Source organism: Neodiprion fabricii, chromosome 6 (genome assembly GCF_021155785.1).
Source record: "Neodiprion fabricii isolate iyNeoFabr1 chromosome 6, iyNeoFabr1.1, whole genome shotgun sequence".
NCBI lineage: Eukaryota > Metazoa > Arthropoda > Insecta > Hymenoptera > Diprionidae > Neodiprion > Neodiprion fabricii.
This window is the reverse complement of record NC_060244.1, coordinates 8,157,469-8,178,939: the sequence shown is the minus strand read 5'-3', so window position 1 is coordinate 8,178,939 and position 21,471 is coordinate 8,157,469. Positions and strand designations below refer to the sequence as shown.

The following is a 21,471-nucleotide window of genomic DNA, read 5'->3' as shown; positions in this document are numbered from 1 at the left end:
GGACGTATCGTTGTGCTCTTGAAAATTTGCCTAGCATGTTATACGCGACTCGCAGATTATGGCATCACATAAAATGAGCCCCGCTGCATGTAACGATCGCTGCTGGAAACTGGTCGCGTTTGGAAAATTCGGCAGCACGGCTTTGTGTCGTCCGAATGTTGGCACATTGCGTTGAGTGAAGTTCGGAAGGAAGGTAAAAATTTCACATCGAATTTTGTATATTCGTAAGATTCTTGTACTGGAAAATATGATGCATTTCGTTGTATCATTTGCGTTACGCGGAGCTTGTCTTGCTTGTATGTTGAAAAGTTTTACACGTACAGCGACGACGCATCCTTCAAAAGCTTTCGCTTAAGTTTTTGACGGGTACAGTTTTAGAGGAATAATAAAAACACAACTCGAACCAATTTCTCAAATGCAACACGCTAGCGCTACGTAACAGGGAATTTATTATTGATCGAATTCACCGTAATTCGCGAATCTCTCGAATATTTTGAGTCTATAAGCGACGGCCACTGATCGTAAGCTAAAAATAATCGATGCATCGATCAATCGGGACCAGAAAAATAATCGAACCCGACTCGATTGAATCGGTAAAAATGAATCGATATTTTTCAAATGCTGAATTTAAAACCAAAATTTCGTTAATTTCAGTACATAGTCTTAATGGCGCAAAAGTTTTCTGACAATGATTAGTTTCGTTCAAAATATTTCTCGATTTCAGGTACAAACATTCATTTATCTTTCACTAATTCTATCAAATAGGCACTTAATGAGTAAGACAATGATAATCATTGATACCTTAATCACAAAAATTGATAATATCTCGCGTCGTTAATGGGGGTAAGAGTAAAAAACCGATTGTGACGAAAAACAATCGAGTTTGAAAAATAGTCGATCATATTCGATGAATCGGGATAAAATAACCGATTGTTTTTTATCGTTCTTAGAGTCTCGACACTGACCAAATCAGTTGTTCCCTTCCTCTCGTCTACAGCGACGTGTTAATCAAGGTATACGATTGAAATTTCGAAATTTCCAATTAGAGATATAAATTTAAATTAAATAATTGTGCTCGGCTGTACTTTTACCTCCGTCAATTACAATCTCACGATCGAGTTGCAATCATCCCGAATACCGTATATCATACAACAAGTTGAAAATTACCCGGAACTTTCGCAGGGTTGTATATCGCCTGTAATTAATTCGTAAAGCTCCGATGTTCAGGGGCCGAATACGGTCTGCTTCTTCCTTAAGGTTACCACGAATTTCTGTTGCAGCCGGAATACGAGAACTGGCGATCAGTTTTTCCCTGCGCTGATACGGCAGGCGGATCGTGAAAATTGATTCAGGGGTAAATTGGGATTCAGGGGAGAATACAAAACACGTTTAATAGGTAGAATTAAAATGTCAACGCTCTGCTTTGCCGTTGCATGACGGCAATTTATTTTTCACCGAACGAAAGACCGCGCATTTTTTTAATTTATTGCGGTAACACGATACAGACAATAATTAAACCTCCGCGGGTTTTAACCTCGTCTACTGTAATTTTTGCATCGTATTTTATTAATGTAAGACTTGAGCTCCGCACAATGAGCGATGAGGACGGAAATTATCCCGGGTCAGCGTTTCGAATTTTCATTCATAAATTATACAATTCACTCGCTTTTAGACGTGAAGTTTTCTTCACTTTCTATATTCTTATTTCTCTCTGTTATATTTCAACACCGTGGATTGCATGGATTTACTGCCGATTGATTTTCTGCCTGAGTAACGTATCGACAAAACGCATTGTTTAAAAGAAATTTCAACTAACTTGAATTATTAAGTTAGCTGCATTTTGATCCTTTCATCATCTTTCATTTAGGAATGCGTAACGTTTTGAGCTTAAAGCTTTCCGCGTCCTTCTTGTTTATTGACAAATTATTATACGGTTCTAGCCTGGTTTCCTGAATCAAAGTTCTTAAGAAACGTTATACGCCTATCTGTTCAATGAATTCTCTTATATCTTCCCGGAAAGCTAACAAATAATTATAAATGTACGTAGATGAATTTGCCAACGCAACCTTGGTTATTTTAACGAGGAAAATAACCGCAGGAATCGACCAGGTGTTGCTGTATATATATATACGTATACAAGCTTTCATCCGAAAGCGAGAGAAACTTCTAATAACAAACAAGATTCACGGAATTATACGTGTATTAAAAAATCACCTCTGGAATCCTAAAAATCTAGTGGCACAGGTATAATTTTATAAATACCATACAACGACAGTTTCCGTCGCTGCAGCCGCGAAGCAACAAGTTTTTCTTCTTTTGCCTCCCGGTCAGTTATTGACACGGAATCAGAAGATGTGTTGGAAAATTTTAAATACACGAAATGGACATTCATTTCTTCAAATATTAGTTTTTTATTTCTGTAATACTTATTCTCACAGTGATAGAAGTTTGATATTTATTTTGTTTAGAAATTTTTTAATCCTTCGTTTCTTATTTACAGCTACATCATTTCTGAACTTTTGGACCCCCGATGAAACTCATTTTTGCAAAATATTCACGTTTTTTGAATTGTTAAGCGCAAAATGTGAATGGAGAATAAATTGTAAAAATTAAATAAACATGCGACAAATTTATTCGAAGGGAAACAATTCACCCAATTTCTTAATTCGCCGCTAACGATTTCCGGCAAAAGTTGGCTTTTCATTATTCATTCGCTCGTTACTACCGCCTTTTAACCGCCTTGTCTTAAAGTAGGCCTGCTCTGTTATAAAAATATTTCTGCGCTTAAGTTCGGCTGTATACAAAATACTTTCCGTCGCCGTTAAACAGATCGTTGCCATATTTTTAAATACCGATCAATTCATAGCTTCGTTAATTATTTACTCTTGTTAGCACTGCTGCTTAGCATTTTACTCAGGGAAAGTCGGAGAATTTTTTTTTGACTCTTTTCAGTGTGTATAATATGTTTGCACACACGCACACAGGTATATAACAACAATAAAAAGTCCCACCCCGAAATGGATAACGAACGACAGAGGCGTGCACCGATCTGTGTACACGTAGAAATATATCTACGCATATACTCGAAGACCTAACGGCTGTCCAATAAAATAATAATTTTTCAGGAACGTGAGGATGGTTCGCGGGATGAGGATAGACCCAATCTCTCGGCAAAGCTCGCCTTGCCCATTTGTACTTATATCATTTCTTCTGTTTTTACGATAACATTCACGGCTTCTATCTCGCCATTAACTCTTCCCCGAGTAATTTGGCGCCTACAGCTCGGACCGACAGCTAATGGGTTGATCAATTATATTTATATTCTACAGCTGTCACGTTTATATACATATACCCTTGCACGGTATACGCGTAGATAAGTTATTCGACAACTCGCGGAGATTCGTTGAGTTACGCGGGTGTTAACGAGTCGAATTTTACAAACCTCCCTCACCTGCAGGCGCGATTATCGTTCTTAAGCTCCAGGGAATGACGGCGTTGAAATTCTCTGCGACCTTATTCTATTATGCATATTGTTGTTGCTGTAGATATTTTTGTTTTTAACCAACTTTTTATCGCGTTAGCACGACTCACTCGTGTATTCTTATTTTTTAAGCTCTCTCTTTCTCTCTCTCTCTCTCTCTTTCTCTCGCTCTCTCCGTCTGTCTGTATCCCTTCGTCTCTCTTTTCAGCATTTATAATTTGCATAGAGTAACCGGCGTAACTTGGCCACCTTACGAATGGCCGCAAAAGATATACTCGCTACCTGATCTACAACTCCCGAAGATGCAACGCGGTGTGAGAATATGCAAACGTTAACGATGCGAATTGTCTCGACATACCAAAAAGAACGATAGAAAAACGAGAGAATAGAACGAAAGAAGGAGAACAGATTTTAGCCAATAAAAATACACGCAAGGATAATGTAAAGATTAATGGAATATAACGTTTCAATTTGTTTAATAATAATCCATCAACTTTCTAAGATCCCTGGAATATTTATATACCGATTTAATTGTATGATTCAAATTTCAGACAACTTTGAAAATTTCTAATAATAAAAAAAATGTCCACTTTTTTATAAGAAAAAAAATGCAAGGAATGTTTGTTCTTTTTTTTACAACACTTCCTGAGGATCTACCTTGAAATGTATTTAATGTTCGGAAATTTCAAACTTTTTTTAGAAGACAAAACAAAACACATTTAGTGGTATTTTTAAACGATTATAGGAAGCGCTGAAATTTCGAAGACAAAACAGGTTCGATTCGAAATCGCGATAAAATAGATCAGCATTTTTCTCGTAAACGTTAATACGTAAGGGTTTAAAAATTTTAGGACCTTCGTATTTCATGATACACTAACAAAATATCCAAATTTCATTCGTATCGAACTTTCGTCCCTGAAAGGCTAGCCGAAATTTGGTGGATAATAATTGTTGTTATTGTAGACAGTAACAACGACGAGGATAACCAATAATTGCGGTTACGTAGCCTTTGCAAAACGCGTGATTACCGTTACGAAACGTTTTCTGGAACCGGAGTTCCACGCGATGCATGGTTACCTTTAATATCGTAACGAACCAGACGTCGCAGAATAAAATAAACAGGTTCCTGAGCTTGTGAAGCGAATTAGCAGGCAGGAAAATTAAAAGTTTGGAAAACCGCTTTTATTGGAAAATGCGCGCTATCGGTTTAAAGTCCGAAACAATACCGTTTGCAATAATTTTTGTTAACGTAGCCGCCTTATTCATTTTTTGAGGTACGAAAGCTTTCATACGTCCTTTAATTACGACGAGTACCGGATAGAAATAGGGGGGTAAAACGGGTGATTTCACCCTTTGCAACAACATGAATACAGTTATTCGAATGATCTCCTCAACTAATATAACGTCTCTGCGTTAGCCCGCAGGATAGGGTGTATGGGTATAGCTTGGTGAAACTATTTTTCTGTGACATCATCGTCGCGTCGAGGTGACGTCACTAACGCGCAAAAGACAACGGAAACACGGCGAAGAAGGGGCTCCTCGAATCGTCGAGTATATAAGCGGGGGCGCGCAAGCTCTACCAATCATTCGCCCGACGATCCCTAAGCCCGAAGGTTTGGTACCCCGGTTCCTCAAGTGCGACACCTCGCTGTATCAACACGCCTAAATCTTCGCCCGCTTCCCCGTATCTCATTCCGACAAGTAGAAAACACAACAGATATAAATAAAAATAGCAGAAGCTGAAAATACCTTGTGCACACACGGATCAGAAGTTTTCGCTGCAGAAGTTACGCCGCAGAAATTTTCGCTGCAGCTGAAAGTAAGTTGTCACGATCTGTTCTCCACTCCTCGTGTCATTTTTGTTGTTGTTATTATTATTATTATTATTATTATTTTCTCTCTTGAAACATAAATTTGATTAAATTACCGCAAAGAAAATTACAGAATTTTTTCATCCTTTGGATTATATTTCTCAACTCTTCTCTAGACTTGCAGAAATTTCAAAAAACGTCTCCATACTTCTTCGCTGACCGATTCACGTTTTTTTACTCTAATATTATCCGTAATGAATAAGCTTTCGGGCTTTTCACGCCGGTTTAAAAACTAGCCTCGATGTCCGGTCGTCTTTGGCATTTTGAATCGTGGTCTGCGGTTGTAAATGAAAATAATCATCGCCGATAGACGGAAATACGAACTCGTATTCGAACTTTCCCCACTGCTGATTCTGCCGGTTGTTATACACAGGCGTAAATCAATTTTTGACAACTCATAGGGCTCCTTTAAAATTTCACAGAGAAACTTTTTCACCCCCCGACACTCGAATACGGCGATTGCGGCAGCGAGTGGCTGCTTTTCGCATGCAGACACTGAGACGCCGTGGCGTCCCACATCTCCCAGACTCTTCGGGTCCCGCTTTTTCTCTTCCTTTTCTATTTTTCGTTCTCTCGCGGATATACGCAGAAGTCACGCTTTCGCGAACGAGCCATTCTCTCATTCATGGCCACTGCACCATACGTCAACGATCATCCCCCTCTCCCCCGTTATTTGCGGGGTGGAAAAATATCGTCATTGATTGAACAAACTTTTTTTTTTACTACCTGTACTGTTTCGATGTGAAATATCGACGTGAATCTGTAATTCGATTAATCATATTAGCGAAAAGTTATTTTTATCTATAATATAAATACATATATATATATATGTATACGCGAATGAAAAGTTAGTTATCGATTCAAATACAATTCCATTTCGTATGAATAGAATATTCACTTCGTCGTTGGTCGGAGTATTTTGAAAATTTTCATTCCAAACGTTGGTATCTAAATGCCTTTTTTCACTCGTCCGCGCAAATGAAAATTTACTTCCCACATACAGAATATTTAATGGATTCATGTTTGATTCGGAAGAATTAAAATCAATGACAAATAACTTCGTATAAATTTCTGCACATGAATATCTGCCGCAAATTGTGCGAGTATTCGGTTTATAGCGATTTAATTGTCCGCTGTTTTGCTCCCGGAAATAATTCAAGTTCGAAGAATCATTGCGGGATAAATTTTCATTCAGAAATCAAGATCCAAATTGTTACTCCCAACCGTGTGCAAAAATTCACATGTATTCCCCAAACAATTAAGTATGTTGGTTTTTTTTTCCTAACGTTGTCTCGCAGGCTGCTTTGAATAATTTTTTTTCACATCACACTTTTTACTACTTATTATTTTTTTTTTTTTTTCAAAAAAATTTACATGCTTCTCTTTCTCTCTCTTTCTCTCTCCCTTTTCCTCTCAAGTTCTATATTCATGCAAATTCACGGTTATTTTTCGTCGACGTAGTCAGGGATTCAATGTGCATATGTATGTAGGTTCAATTATAATCTCGCATGAAAGGTGATTACACTCTCGCATAAAAATTACACGGAAATTTTCATGCAATACTTCTTTTTTACCTTTGGCGTTTCTTTTATCAAGAATTATCACGCCGCCGTGCTCCTGATAATTTCTCGCAAACAATCCACAACCCGTTTGATTTTCTGTAATAATTATAGCACAATCACAAAGTCAAAGCCTCGTCGGCATCGGCTACCTAAAAATATGTATTTTCCCCCCTCGACCTTTGATTTACACCCTCAACCTGCTTCTCATTTGACTTTCATTTGAACGCTGCACAGTTTAGTAAGAATTTTATTTGAGTAGATTACAGTTTCGATGCAGGAATAAATTAAATATATTCCGCGAGCTTAACGCATTTATCCGTTCTTTTCCGTTTGTCTTTCCAAATACGAATCAAATTTTTATTTGATCGTTCAAAATCCGATCATGAGGGTGTGAACTTCTAAGAGTGTGATAGTCATTTCGGCTAAACCGCGTAGCGAAACCTTCGAATCAACTGATTCACAATTCGGTTGATTTGACTAAATGCAACGATTAAATTTGCGACATAATTAAATATTCGCCTCTGCTGTGCACACAGCGTCACCAAGTACCGAATGCGAAGATTTCACTTGCTGATGAAATTCCCTCTGCACGAGGACGTCGGCGCTATCTAAACTTTCCTTGTACGCGAACGGCGTCAAACTGTAATTGATCAATTAATTAAGTGTTCGGCGCGAAATAATTACAGCTGCGTTGGCTCTGCAGCGATTCACCGCATAGAGACGGACCAATTTCAACTCGTAAAAATCGGAGAGCCAATTCCGGAAGTTTACTTCCGCGCTCGCACTTGCTTCGGATCGACGTACGGTCGGAGAAATATTTCGACGAACAAACTTCTTCCGTTCTCTGTTTCTATGTAAAGCGCGAAGCTGAGATTGGTTGCGAAGACGCGATCCTCGTGGATCGGTGGACGGCCTAACTTGGAATGTTATCTTTACCTAGGAGCGGTCAATTAAATTTACAAACTTTGAATAGAGTCCAGAAATACTCGGGCCTTTCGGTTCGGCCGCCGCAAAGTCTTAACGTCCTTTGAGCGGAGGAATCCTTCAAGTTCGGAGTCAGATTGGCTACTCCGGAAACTTTTGTCCGAACCGAATATCCCGCCAGCGGCACTTTCAAAATCGCACCTTTCGATCAACTTATTACTCCGGAAAGTTTCTATTTTTACTCTTCTCTTTTTTCCTCCGTACTATCCGCAGCTTATTTCACCCTCCGGGATATTCTTCGCGAAAAGTTTATACTTTGTTATAAGTATCATTGCATGGACAAAATCGAAGTCCATTTTCACCTCTTTTCTTCTTCGATCTCAGATTATGTTCACACGTATTGATTTTTCGCATCTCTTCACCCGTATTTACATTAAGGGGGGAAACCGGTTTATGAGGTCGAAATTTTGCTGTTTTTCATGATTTTTTTTAACCAGGAAGAAATAATCACAAATTGTTTAAACTTGGAGGATATTTTATTTATGTTTTCAAGTACTCTTTAAAATTTTTTCAAACGATTTCCGCCGGAAACAGTGGAGTTACCGCGTGCAGTCCATGAGCGATTGCCATCCGAGCATTTGGCTGGCGTACATCCCTGACGTCGCAATTTTTATCTGTAATCATCGGGATTTTTTTTTTCATTAAAAACATATTTTCTAAGAATATGAACCTAATTTTGATCAAACAAATTGAAAATTGCATGTTTTTGAGGTGTTTGAACACAATGTCATGTTTTTATACTATATTTTTTCATCTTTCTTGCATAAAAACATATATTTTTAATAACAATATAATCCCCGAATTTGGTTCATGTTACGTGAAATTGAATAAAGAATATCTACACCAAATTTCAGAACGATTGATCAATAACTTTTTGAGCTAGAATGTACGCTAGCGGAAAAAAAGTCGTTTCGAGGAAAACGCGTTTGAAATAAAATGTAGCGAAAACGAGAAATTCAAGGCAGTAATTAATTATAAAAAATGCTCATCGGTTAATCAGCTATTCCAGCACCATATATCAATCCCTCTTCTTGCTCATATGCGTCATTCTATTATTCAATAGCACAGCGGTGTTGAGGCAGGTGGCTGGAAAAGAAGGGCCTGGACGACCGCTCCGATATAATTACCGTGCGCTTCTTCACAGAACCGACGGGCGGTCACTTAAGTGCTCATTGCATTCGAACTGATGGGAATTTTGCTTTGAAATTTTGACCACATATTCTTGAATAGTTATACTAACGATTCATGCAATAAAAAAAAGACGATTTTTCGATCGGTCTAAACTGGTTTCCCCCCTTAAAACTTAACCGAAGAGTGTAAAAGAAAATTGTTTTTCGGAAACTTTGTAATCAGTCAACTCGAGAAATAAAAAATCAATCTCTCGCGACATTCGTACGGCGGAGGAAATTTTTTAAAATTGGAAAAACTAACAAAAACGTTCGACGTTAATTTTGTACAAAGTTTTAATCACTAATTTCAAGGTAGATTAATAATTTGCGGATTTAGGACGATAATTTAGTTTTCTAATTTCGTTACGTATACCTACACCTTAGGTACCTTCAGCCTAGAACTTAGACAAGATTTTGAACAGTTTTATTTCTGAGACAAAAGTTTGAAGGGTGTTTTAGGAGTCGGAAATTTATTCTTTTCAGGCAAGAAATCAACTCGCTGCGAAAACATTGAACGACTGTGAAAGCGTGGATTTGGCAGTGAAAACGGGAGCAACTGCGGCGTGAATTTTGTGTAAATTTCGGACTATGTCTGGCGACGAAAATAATAGCAGTAGTGATGATAATAGGAACAAAGTGGCGCATGGCGTGGCAATCTAGCAAACAACGTTGCAGAGAGTGCGCCGGATTTTATTCAGCAAATGGGAACGAATTTTCATCGCACAAAAGTGTGTTAGATTTAATCTCTGGATAGCTAATTAGCAACAAATGACCAAAGTTTAGAAGTTTCTCACTTGTCTAATTATGCCCTACTTTGCCTGATTTAATTATTCTGTTCTGCGCTGATTGACGAACCTAGTTTGGAGAACGAAAAATAACTTACGATGCTGAATGTCGCAGTTGAAAATCATTTCGTCGCTACGAAAGTCGATCGATTCATAGTCATTAAATTATACCGAGGCACGCGATTTGAATACGATTTTTTCGCCATCACGCCGTGCAAAATTCTGTCGCACACATCGAGTCATTTAATATTAAATACGCGATTTGTCGCGGTGAATTTTTGGCAAGTTTGCAACGAAGTCCGTCGCCTGTAACTTGGCATACGCAAACGCACTGCGACTTTTCTAAAATCTGTGCATTTTGTCCGAAACTTGGCAATAAGTTCGGTATTTTAATCTTCGAGAAGTATCGTCGAAAGGTTAGGCATTCGAAATGTTCTTAGTACGTCATTATATCGATAGAATTATAAAACCTTCTGCAAGTGAAAAAATGTTCGGAAAAAAATCTTGTATCGAAAGAGGATTAAACAATATTTTATGCCGTTGTAATAAGCGCGTGAAATATTTAAGCAGCTCTTTGCAAAAACATTTATTTATATTATTAATATCCTTATTATTAATTTACTGCATAGTTGTAACAGTTTTCCTTCCGTCAAATTCAATACCTCTTGTGAAATATGAAAATTGCCGGGAGGACTTTTCGCTTAATTACTAATTACACAATCGGAGAATACACTTCATGTTCAGTAATTAGTAGCTTAAGTCCAGACGAGTAATTTTATATATTCGTACAAAACTATACCTACTTTGTTGTACCGAAACTTTACTACATTATCACCAAATTCATTCATTTATTCATACAACAACCGTCAATCCACGTATACGCGAATATATAGATCTGAAAGAACGATTTGCATTTCGCAGAGAATTCTTAACGTGCTTGTGATTAAAACGCGCCTAATTACTGTCACCCTTATTTTGAGAAAGAAGTTTTGGGAATTAAGAGAAAAAAACAAACAAAAAACAACTGAAAGTTGTTGCAAAGCAAATTGCGTTCTTAATTACGATCCCTCGGGAGTGACAAATAAATTCTTCACATTTCGGAATGAAGAAGTTTCTATAACAAAAAAGTGCATACACATTGCAAGTTATATAACGTGACTTCGCGCCTTGTTCGAACGGTGATTTTTACATCCTAGTTTTTAAACGTGCCTCAATCGGTTCGGTAATAGTTTGTTATAAACACTCGTTACCGTAAGTTTCACGTCAAACTCTGCAGCGAGAACGAACTATAAATTGTTCTCAAAATTATCGCCAACTGAAAAGACTTACGGGACGCTGACCAATCAGAAAGCATCGCGCAATACAAACTTCGCAGGCATGGCATACACAGCTTTTGAATGCTTAGCGTGAAACGCGGTAGGACCTTATAATTAACGTGTAAGATAAGCCTGGTTGTCGTCTTAACGATTAAACAGGCATTCAAGCTGTTCACGGTGCGAAAACTATTTTGCAAAGTAATAAAATCGAGCTTGTTGTTTTCCTTGTGGTATTAGGAACAGAATAGAAATTTTGAAAATGTCAGAGCACCGTCAATCTTATCGTCTTATTTTTTCGTTCTTACGTATTATGCGCACACCACAATTTATCAATCTTCTCTGTCGCGTGTCACACTTAATATCTGCGTTATCATGTACATGCGATGGAGTTGAGAGAATTTCTTAATGCGATTTCGCGTGCTGTTCGAGATTCGGATGGAGGTGTAATAAATCGAAAAATATCACATAAATAACTGGGTTGAAAAGGAATTCGGAGAGGCCCGGCAATTGTCGATTGTCCGAAAATTATTCACACCCCTGTCATCGAAGGGATGAATTCAGTGCCATTAATAAGGATACACAGGGAAATTAATATATAATCTCAGATGCGGTAAATTGGGTGTCAAACCGGTCCATCCTCTCCCCGTGAGGAACTTTCTACAGAAGCCTTGCACCTGCAAAACTTCCCACGCTGTTAATTATCAAAGCTCGAGCGATAATCCCTTGATTAAAATAATATATCGACACCAACAACTAGTGCGAAAACTGTATCGTGACGCGAATTGCGATTGCTATTCTCACGCATTAAACCTCCACTTGTTAAATTAACGATGTGCAATCAGGGATTGAAAAGTGAAACTAAGTTCAATGTTAATCTATAAAATTCAAATTTATTGAGTAACAAATTGTGATTGAAGTTCTTACGCATTAAACCTCTTCTTGTGAAACAAACTACATGCAATCTGGGATTGAAAAGTGAAACTAAGTTCGATCTTAGTTTACAAAATTCAATTCTACTAACTGATACAGTTGCAGGTTCGAAATCCTTGCTTCTTTTTATCCTTTGATTAGTTTACACACCGGATAGATACATCTTTAATTTCATTTCAGTTTCTTGCCGATGTTGTTTTCAACGAACAGCGCGATTAATGACCTCCCGTTTCTTCAGAAATCATTTTATACCTTTTAAAACAATTTCTCGGCATGTCGTGGCAGGCAATTATTGTAGCTGAATACTTTTAGTACTCGAAGCTTTTGTCAATATTTATCTGCAGTTTGACGAGGCCGTTGAAAAAACTTCGAGACCCATTTCCTTTCTCAAACTGATAATCATCCTTGATCAGTCGATGTAGTCGTGTTGGAAAGCAAAACAGCCCTTTAACATAGCCTCTGAAGATCTTTGCAATTAACGATTGCAAACTGCTCCTGAACCGTGAATGCAAAAGGATCAAAATCACAGTTCCACAAATACACCGTGTTCGAAATCTCATTTGCAACGTAATAAAAACGACAAATCATCTGACTAGGAGCTGGATCGGAACAGTTCGGTATTGATTTTGAAATATAAGATAATGATCGCGCTTTCTAAGTACGCGGATCGCAATGCATATAATATCGGATTATTCTCCTATGGGATAAGCTTTTCAGGGAATGAGATTGCGTCGTCACTCTGCATTGAGCCGGGGCGGCGACGGCGAGTCTGAAATCGTAAATATCTTGCGAAACTGCACGTATTTCTTTTCTCGGTTACTGTATACACATACTCTCTTCTTTTTTCGGCGCTAATGTAGCGTATCACCAGTTTTAAGAATGTTTGCACTCGAGATTATCGTTTATTTTTACACGCTGATTAAGTCGACGTAACGAGTTCGAAAAAAAGGAGGAACGGGTCAAAAGTTTAATTTTGAGACTTGAAACTTTCTAGTAACGAATTAATTAAGTTAAGCTTCTAATTGTCGACCCTTGCTCGCAGAAGCGGCGCGTTTCGATTGAATTTAAAGAGATCAGAAACGAGGTCGGGCTAATCAGTGCGAAGCAATTCGAAACGCTTAGAAAAAATATTGAAAAAATCTTACCATGCAGGTCTTCAATATTATATTTTCAATTTGGATTTTTCTCGCTTTATTTTGAACTTTGTTGTACCCGACAACGAAACAAATTTATAGTCTGTCTTCCAACCATGTCCAAGACGTGTTATCGATATTGGAAAAAATATATATGTACAATTATTTTGCAGGGACGATGACTTTTCAAAGATGCGCTTTCGTCGTAGGAATTTTAGTCTGTTATTCTTCGAGCTTGATACAAGCGGATTTTCCGAGATTGCGAGAGGGAAGACAGATGAACATCGGTGAGATCTGCCTGTAAGTTATAGAAATTTCTAACTCAAATATACGCCGTTTCACCGCGATTTTCAGCAATAATTTTCAAGAACGAAACTCTGGCACCAATAACTGTGAAAGTGAAATTTTGCAGTTATTTTTTTCCGTCTTCATTGAGAGTTCCTTCAATTATTTTAGAATTGGTCTCTCGGGAAAACCAATTATCAGATGACAGAAATTTTCCGTCCACAGGCAACATCCGTTTCATCCTCAATGCCGGGGAATTCAAAGTAAAAGATCCTCGTCTCCAACGAACGAAGTTGACTATCGTACCGCACACAGACTCGAGGATCTATTTGGAATGACGGACGGCTCAAGGAAGCCTTCTCATTCCTCGCGATCCGGAAACAGCATCGACAACAACTACGACAGGTCGAGACTTCTGACTGCACTACTGGACAGGGTAACTATGATGATTAATAAAACAAACGCAATGTACATTAGTGGAAAAAATTAACGAACTTCCGAAATTGTTTCTGGTTCAATTTTCTACTTGCAATTTACGCAAATTTATAGCGTTTCAAAGTTGGACCGTTTTTCACCAAAAAAACAGCAGGGGGTGTTAATTTTTTCCACAAGTACGACGGGCATTGATCGATGTTTTTCATCTTTCTTTCAGGGCTTGAATCCTGACGTAATTTACGACTGGTACATGAACCAAGTGCAGGAGAAAAATGATGGGAACAGAGGACAATTGGACGAAGACAATTTCCCGGGTAGTACTGTGATCGGCGATGACTATTAATTTTTGAACAATGATCTCGTGTAATGTACCAACGGATCAATTTTTTCAATACTCAACAACAATATTCTTGTATATACATATACACGTACAGCTTGTCCAAGCTTACAGAAAGTAATCTAAAAATTGAAACCTAAAAAATGAAGAACGTGTACGTAAACTTATAATTGTATAACCTGTTATAATTGGCATCATTAAAAGCGAATCGGTACCCACGATATGAAACTACTATATATATATTGTGATTGTTATGCAGTTTTCTCAATTGACAATTATGCAGGGTATGTTATAACGTTATTATATATATTACTCTGCCACAAATCTTATAGAGAGAGTACCGAGCTCGTTCAGTCGAAAAATTTCGAGCTGTATTTGAGGCAGGCATGGAAAAGGGGGAATAAAGCGAGAAATACAGCGCAGTAAGCGAACTGCTTTAAAAATTTTCAATATCACCAATTTGTAGGATAAGGTTTCCGAAAGTCTAGATTGAGGTGTACAATACATGACAATTATTAGGTCACAAATAAGATCGAAGAAGAGCAAAATTTAGACCCAAACCCTTTTTCCAAATGTGTATCGAGGATTGTACGTGAAATAAACCGACTTCTGGCTGTTGGATATGAAATGAATTTATTCACACTTCGTTCATCATTCAATGAATTCAGGAAAATCTAGTTAATAATTCGTTCCTTGTCCTGTAATTTTCAGTATTCACTGTTGAAGAATTTAGCTATGCTGCTATTCTAATTGGGATGAATTAAAGTTTGACTTAACAGATCATCTTTGAAGAAAGGAACAAGTATATTTATTCAATTTCTCTATTTAAGGTTATGTAGTACTCCTATCCTTACCGATCGAGCAGACAGCACATTTTGAATAACGAGATTCGCGTTCGAGAACCGCAGCGTGGTTTTTCTCACATAACCTCAAACCGAATGATAGCCAGGAAATTAACCTTTCCAAGCCCATAAACGCAACGGACTCAATGTACTCTCAACCAGAAAGGAAGTCGTGTGCATATTTCCTTAGCATTGTTTTAAACTTCGCTCTCGTAGCTACAAGTCATGTTTAAACATTTGCTAAAGCGTCGAAGCGAGGTATTCATCACTGTTGGAAGACGCGCGACTAAACGTCAACTAAGCAACAATGCGGCGTCGAGTTGGTTCGTGGAAAGGGATGAGAAAAAGACGTTGCTTCAAAATGTGAGGAAAAATTTTCCCGCCAGACGTAACGTGGGATATGAATATGCCAGTAATCCAAATCATGCAATCCCGGAACAATCCGCTGAAATTTTAACAATCTTTGGGGTTTTCAATAACGCCGAAGATCAGTATGCGCACTCAGTTATGGAGGCGAGAGAAGCTTACGCTGAGAATCTGGTCCAGCCACTGCCAGGCTGTACCGAGGAGATAGCGGAGGATGAAATAGAGAATTACTTGAATAAGAGCTGGAAGGCGTTACCCATCGAAGAGATAATTTATGCCTTCAAGAGAATAACGTACTATGCCAAGAAAAATGATGAGTGCATCATTGATGAAAAGTATAATAAATTTATCAAGTATTTAATAGCAAATTGCGAGAAATTCACGGACTCTGAACTCAGTGACGTCTTACGGTTCATCGCTCTCTGGCCCCTGAAGCACAGCAAGAAAGATGAATGTTTCAAATCATTTTACAAAGCTTTGGACAAGGAGTGCATACGTCGAGCCCCGAATTGGTCGTACAACGAATTGTTGTATTTCTGTGACCACTGGTACTTCTTGAGACTCCTGAAATACACGGACTTTTCTTGGTACATTATGGGCAAGACTATTTCTAAACCGAGTAAATTGACGCCAACCAATTTGGTACAGTTTATGTTCTACGTTCAATGTTGTCGATGGCGTCCTGGCAATATGTATAACTTTGAGTATCATCTCGAGTCTTGCGTCAATGAACTTGATCTTAGTGAACTGGCTGTCATATCAATGGGGTTTTTTAAAAGCCAAACACCAATTAGGAACGCCAAATTATTGATGAAAATAATCCAGCGAGTGATCAAAGATATTGACATGGTCAATGAAATTTGCCTGTCAGCTTTCATGAAATCCATAAGGTGAGACGATCAGCTGGCTGAAACCTTAGAGAGTAAAGCAAGTCTGGTATCACTATTAATTTCTGGTAAATTGTGTAGATCAATTTTATGTTCTGACTATAAATCTTTATTTATGGCACGTTACAATTAATTATGCCTCTACATTTTCTAGGCTCTCAACTAAGCTTCATCAAGAGCATGACATAATTTGGGAATTAATATCATCTACCTTATCACAAATACCGAGACTTTCGGTGCAAGCCGTAGTGCATATTCTCGCGACTTGTGTGAAGCTGCGCCTCTATCATCCAGAGGTATTGACAGCTTGTGTGAAAAGGTGAGATACGTTGTCATTTTTGAAAGGTTTTACAAGCCCTTAAAAATCATCACTTCTCAAGGGAGATGTTTATGGTTTATTAACAGAATGATGTGTAAAATCAACTTAGATTTATCGAGACTAAGAAGAATGCCAGGCTGAAGGACTTGGAGCGTTTAACACTTGGGCTATCTTGCTTTAATTTTACTTCCGACCAGTACCCCAACATCTATGAAATTATTCTAGATGAATTAAGGGATGACAGTAGGGTGGAAGAATTGAAAAGGTACGTTTATTCTGCCAAACGAGTTACGATTCTTTGTCCATTAAAATCCGAGAGAAATTCCATTAAAAGTCCACCAAGTACAACTGTATTTTTTAAAATAATTACAAGACACACATCATTTCTTTGTTAAAATAGATACGCAACATCATTGGCTAACTGTTTGCAATACCTTAGTACTGTGAACGTCTATCCAAAGGATTTAATCTCAATGGTGCTGGACCCTAATAATCTTAGGTTGACATATGGGCCAACAGCTTACAGCATACCAATTCCAATATTATTCATTGATGCAAATGTTGAAATAGAAGTCCCAGACTACACAGGCCCGAGACTTGGAATTAAGTCACGAACTACGATAACCAAGGTAGTGTAAATTAAGTAACGAAAATCTCAAAGAGGCATCAATTAGTGTGTTCATATCATGTATCTACATATACATATACTTGTGTTAATTTTTCAGCTGATCGTTACCCCACCACCAAAGAAAGATGTTTTAAAGATGAGTGCGCGTCACAGGCTTGTGGTCCAAATTATGAATACTTTTGAGGTTTGATTAATTATTAGAAAATTATTTTGTATAGAGAAATCTGTACTAACCGGAATTTCAATGATGTATGTTATGCTCACATATCCATTGGAACAACGCCACAATTTGACAGATTGATATAAAACAATTTTTCCAGGCAATCTTTGACTCGAGTGAAATGATGCATCTAGATTGGGTGTTACCACAATTTACAGATGGAGATGTGATCATTTGTTTGGATAATAATGGTTCACCACTCCCAGTAAAACAAATAATATCTGAAATTCCTTTCGGAGAAATCAAGAGAGCACCGAAAGTGTATCCCGAAGGATCCAAATGGCTTGCAGTATTCATTTGTTCACAAACTTGCTACATTAAGGACACTAATCTTCTACTTGGCAAGGACCTCGTTAAAATCAGGCTATTGGAGAAAATAGGATACAAACCAGTAATTGTACGTCTTCAGTAGAATTTTTTTATATATCATATAAAAAAAGCTACGTTCATTGCAACAGATTTTGTTCGCCATATCAAAAACATATAAACACATAAGCATTGTCTGTGATGATGATTTGATTTTAATTTTGACCTATTCAACTTTGCAGATACCGTGGACTGAATGGTATGCGACTCAGCTGGATCAGAAACAGTATTTGAAGCATAAAATTCTTGAGGAATAATTTTCAAAAATAAGAATACTTCTCTGCATCGTAGGCAAATAATAAATTCAGTCGGCAAGTACGTACAGAACAACACATTTTATTTACAAATATAATACATTTATTACAATTATCACTGTTATTAGATGTGTTTGTGTACACCTATAAAAATACACAAGATATAATTTTTACTTTTCTGTTGGAGAACATCGCCATGCTCCTGTTCTGGGTATGCAAAGGTGACCGCCGGTGTTGAAGTCTTTGTATAACAGTTGTACAAAATATAATCTATTGCACAGCGCAAATGGAGACAGAATTTACAGAAACTGACATTTTAACAGTTGAAATGCGTTGAAATGCATGAAAATCTTCTAATTAACACTAATTCTCTTCTAATTATCCCAAAAAAAATTTTCATCTAATGTTCAAGCTGACTTTTGAGTACCACGAATTGAAAATTTTACACTTGTAACTCTGTTCGTAATTGAATAATCCAAACATCAATCATCGAAATATTTGTGCATCAATCCTTTTGAATATTCGTATGTGACAAATAGTGTTGCAGTAGCAGGTACTGTTCTGATTAATGTTGGTTTTAAGCCATTGTATAGAGCACCGATACCTTCAGTTCGAACAACATCTTTGAGGATAATATACACCGGTTTTCTTAGATTCTGAACCTGTATGAAAAGCCAATTGATTAGAATGCAAAGTTGAAAATAATTCAATTTTGCTTTAGCCGTCGTAGTGAAACAGGGTGCAGATGGGTATCAAGGAAACAGATATAAAAATGCCGGACAAACCTGTATTCTGCTTTTAATTACATCAGCTGGGAATATAACAAGCCAGAATATTACACCACCAGCAGCTCCGGCTATCATTGTATTAATCCAGCCAATATCCTCTTTATTTTGTCCTGGTTTTGCAAGCAATTGCCGCGTAGTTTCATAACCACCAAAAAAGCAAAAATATCCGGGCATTTCTCTGCCAATGGTAGATAAAAGACCCCTAAATAAGCCCTGAGGACCTTCTGCACGTACAATTTGTTTTGTTAATTGCCAGGGTCCAATAAAATTCTGTAAAAAATATTGAAAATTATATAATTGCTTCCAACTTTTTAAATTAAATGTCATAGGATCAGTCTGTCTAATTTTCAATCACAAGTGTATAACGCGTTTTCTTATACACGTGATTTCCCATGAAAATTGTCATGGCACATACCACGATGAGAATCTTTATCATTCTTTTTTGACAAAAATTTTCAATGTACTATTCCTACATACAACACGTTCACCTGGAGCTGCTTTTTGTGTTTCAACTTCTCTCATAGCCTGCAATTGACATTTAATCAGCTCCGTGGGACAAAGTGATAAGGATGAAAAAAATGCTGCAAAAAAACCAGCCCAGGCATTCCCCAGTAAACTCAAATCTTCTACTTTCTGAACACCTGTTAAAAAACAAAAATTAGGAAGTTAACATGAGACAAGATAAGTAGTTTAAGTAGAGCGACTTGTTCAACTTCGAAAATTGCCGAAGTCTATGAACTGTTGGATGTTATTTGTTTAAGTATGGACAAAAACAATACATTTATTGACAGAATTAATTTCTTACCTGTCAAATTAGCTATTGCATTTTGGCACAGTCCATAAGCTGCGAATAACACAGAATTTTCAGCAACATTTGCTACAAGTGCAGGAATAGTCCCTGCGTATAAACCTCTGACTATACCGTCTTGTTTCAAGGTCTTCATAAAGCAGTCTATCATCCCTTTGTATAATTGGGGAAATGTTTGCATCTTTACTTTTACTGTATCGAGCGGCTGTCCAACATAGACCAGAGTTACTCCACCTGATATCACCAGTAAAAGTAAACAGATGATTGAAAAAAAAATTTATGCTGTGGAATATATGAAATTAAAAAAACATTGGTGGAGTCAGGGGATAATAATCATATTCAATGTAAGCGACAGAAGCAAAAGAAAAAAGAATAAGAACAGATATATCAACACTTAGCAAAAACGAACAATTCACTGAAATTTTGATCAGAAAGTATGTGTGTAACTGAATATCTTTGTAAGATAGTAACGACCCGATGACGAGATTGATATTAAACCAAGATCAAGGTTCAAATTTTTTTTTTTAAGTTGAAGTTTGTACGATTGTTTGGATACTAATGAATAAGTTGATAAAATTAAAAAATTAAGCAATGATAGACATCTCTATTTGTTCGATTCGCTCTGATTACAATTAGGTATTTCCAAATAGCAACATATGTACAGTATGATTCTCTATTATTTTCGGATTAGAAAAAAATTACTGAATCCAGCTAGTGATGTATGAAGAGTGAAACAAAATTCATAGTAATTTTTTCAGAATGATAAGAAAACTAAAACAAAAATTATTAGTATAAAATTGAGATAATTTGTTCTCACCGAGAGAACCCGCGGTGAAGTCGATAATTCCGGATTTCAGATTCTTGGGGCTTTTCAAAGTTCCGTGATCATCTTTGTGTTCCATGGCCATTTTCGCGCTACTTCATTAATCCAATGACTAATTCGATTGAATATCGATTGTTAGGTTAACACGTGCTTCTATCAAGGAACTTCTGTCTCTTTCTTGCGCCACGGTCAGAAACACCTTTCGCAGCTGTACACCTAACGGTAGTGCCTAAACTATTTATAACCTTCGCCGATCAACGGCTGATACGGTACTACTTGTGTTTACGGTCTACTGTGCCTAGATACGATTGTGAAAATGACAGCTTTCGACTCGATGTATTAACATGGATGTTGTAGCCGCTACGTAATCCGATTATGTTTAAATAAAAAATACGCATGACGCCTAATGCGTGCTGATTGATAAGCGGCTATTGAGACATGCAGCATGACGTGCGTACGTGGATTTGGAGATGTTCTTGATTACGCCGGCCTCAGGAGCGTATCGGGGAATTGACAAACCCCAGGCCCTTAGAATTATTAATCAGTTAACGAGAATTGTTCGACCAATTAAAGTTTCTTTGTACCGTCACCGGCACTCAGTCATTGTGGATTCCATCAATTCTATCTGCGATGATTTATCTGTGAATTGGCGTTTGATTCTAGCGTAGCACGTGAACAAAGCAGTTAGGATCGGAAATTTTTTCAGACTCGAAGTAAGTCGTGAACACACAAGGCAAATATTTATTGGAAAAGTAAAGTTTTGAATAGAAATCTGCAAAAATAAAACGTATTTCATTTTCACGTAATCCGAAGAATTGTGAAAAATTAGTTTCCGCCGTCATTTTGACGCTGCCGTTCGTTGCTAGGTATGATTTTCACAGT

The 21,471-nt window shown here is 37.4% G+C and overlaps 3 protein-coding genes across 3 annotated transcripts; 2 read left to right on the top strand and 1 right to left on the bottom strand.

Moving 5' to 3' along the window:
• Positions 1-5,060: 5,060 nt before the first annotated feature.
• LOC124185743 lies at positions 5,061-14,922 on the top strand. Its single transcript, XM_046576807.1, has 4 exons — positions 5,061-5,300; positions 13,405-13,531; positions 13,742-13,952; positions 14,169-14,922. Exons 2-4 carry the CDS (start codon positions 13,410-13,412, stop codon positions 14,292-14,294), a joined length of 459 nt encoding a protein of 152 aa, XP_046432763.1. The 5' UTR covers positions 5,061-5,300; positions 13,405-13,409; the 3' UTR covers positions 14,295-14,922.
• A 254-nt stretch (positions 14,923-15,176) lies between these two features.
• Positions 15,177-19,103, top strand: LOC124185739. The gene is made up of 7 exons (XM_046576803.1): positions 15,177-16,386; positions 16,538-16,702; positions 16,812-16,967; positions 17,103-17,331; positions 17,428-17,514; positions 17,651-17,947; positions 18,099-19,103. The coding sequence occupies exons 1-7, from the start codon at positions 15,356-15,358 to the stop codon at positions 18,171-18,173; spliced, it is 2,040 nt and encodes a 679-aa protein (XP_046432759.1). The 5' UTR covers positions 15,177-15,355; the 3' UTR covers positions 18,174-19,103.
• Positions 18,344-21,055, bottom strand: LOC124185741 (mitochondrial ornithine transporter 1). Its single transcript, XM_046576805.1, has 5 exons — positions 20,584-21,055; positions 19,764-20,000; positions 19,436-19,599; positions 18,956-19,228; positions 18,344-18,832 (listed from the first exon to the last, which is right to left on the bottom strand). Exons 1-5 carry the CDS (start codon positions 20,672-20,674, stop codon positions 18,653-18,655), a joined length of 945 nt encoding a protein of 314 aa, XP_046432761.1. The 5' UTR covers positions 20,675-21,055; the 3' UTR covers positions 18,344-18,652.
• Between the last annotated feature and the right edge of the window lie 416 nt (positions 21,056-21,471).

Excerpts from the sequence above, each read along its gene's own strand:
- LOC124185743 (XM_046576807.1), top strand. The coding sequence starts at position 13,410 with ATGACTTTTCAAAGATGCGCTTTCGTCGTAGGAATTTTAGTCTGTTAT. Across the intron at positions 13,532-13,741 it reads AACATCGGTGAGATCTGCCT|GCAACATCCGTTTCATCCTC; the intron begins GTAAGTTATAGA and ends TTCCGTCCACAG. Across the intron at positions 13,953-14,168 it reads TGACTGCACTACTGGACAGG|GGCTTGAATCCTGACGTAAT; the intron begins GTAACTATGATG and ends TCTTTCTTTCAG.
- LOC124185739 (XM_046576803.1), top strand. The coding sequence starts at position 15,356 with ATGTTTAAACATTTGCTAAAGCGTCGAAGCGAGGTATTCATCACTGTT. Across the intron at positions 16,703-16,811 it reads TTGACAGCTTGTGTGAAAAG|ATTTATCGAGACTAAGAAGA; the intron begins GTGAGATACGTT and ends AAATCAACTTAG. Across the intron at positions 16,968-17,102 it reads AGGGTGGAAGAATTGAAAAG|ATACGCAACATCATTGGCTA; the intron begins GTACGTTTATTC and ends TTGTTAAAATAG.
- LOC124185741 (XM_046576805.1), bottom strand. The coding sequence starts at position 20,674 with ATGGCCATGGAACACAAAGATGATCACGGAACTTTGAAAAGCCCCAAG. Across the intron at positions 20,001-20,583 it reads CTTCACCGCGGGTTCTCTCG|GTGGAGTAACTCTGGTCTAT; the intron begins GTGAGAACAAAT and ends TGGTGATATCAG. Across the intron at positions 18,833-18,955 it reads TAATTAAAAGCAGAATACAG|GTTCAGAATCTAAGAAAACC; the intron begins GTTTGTCCGGCA and ends CTTTTCATACAG.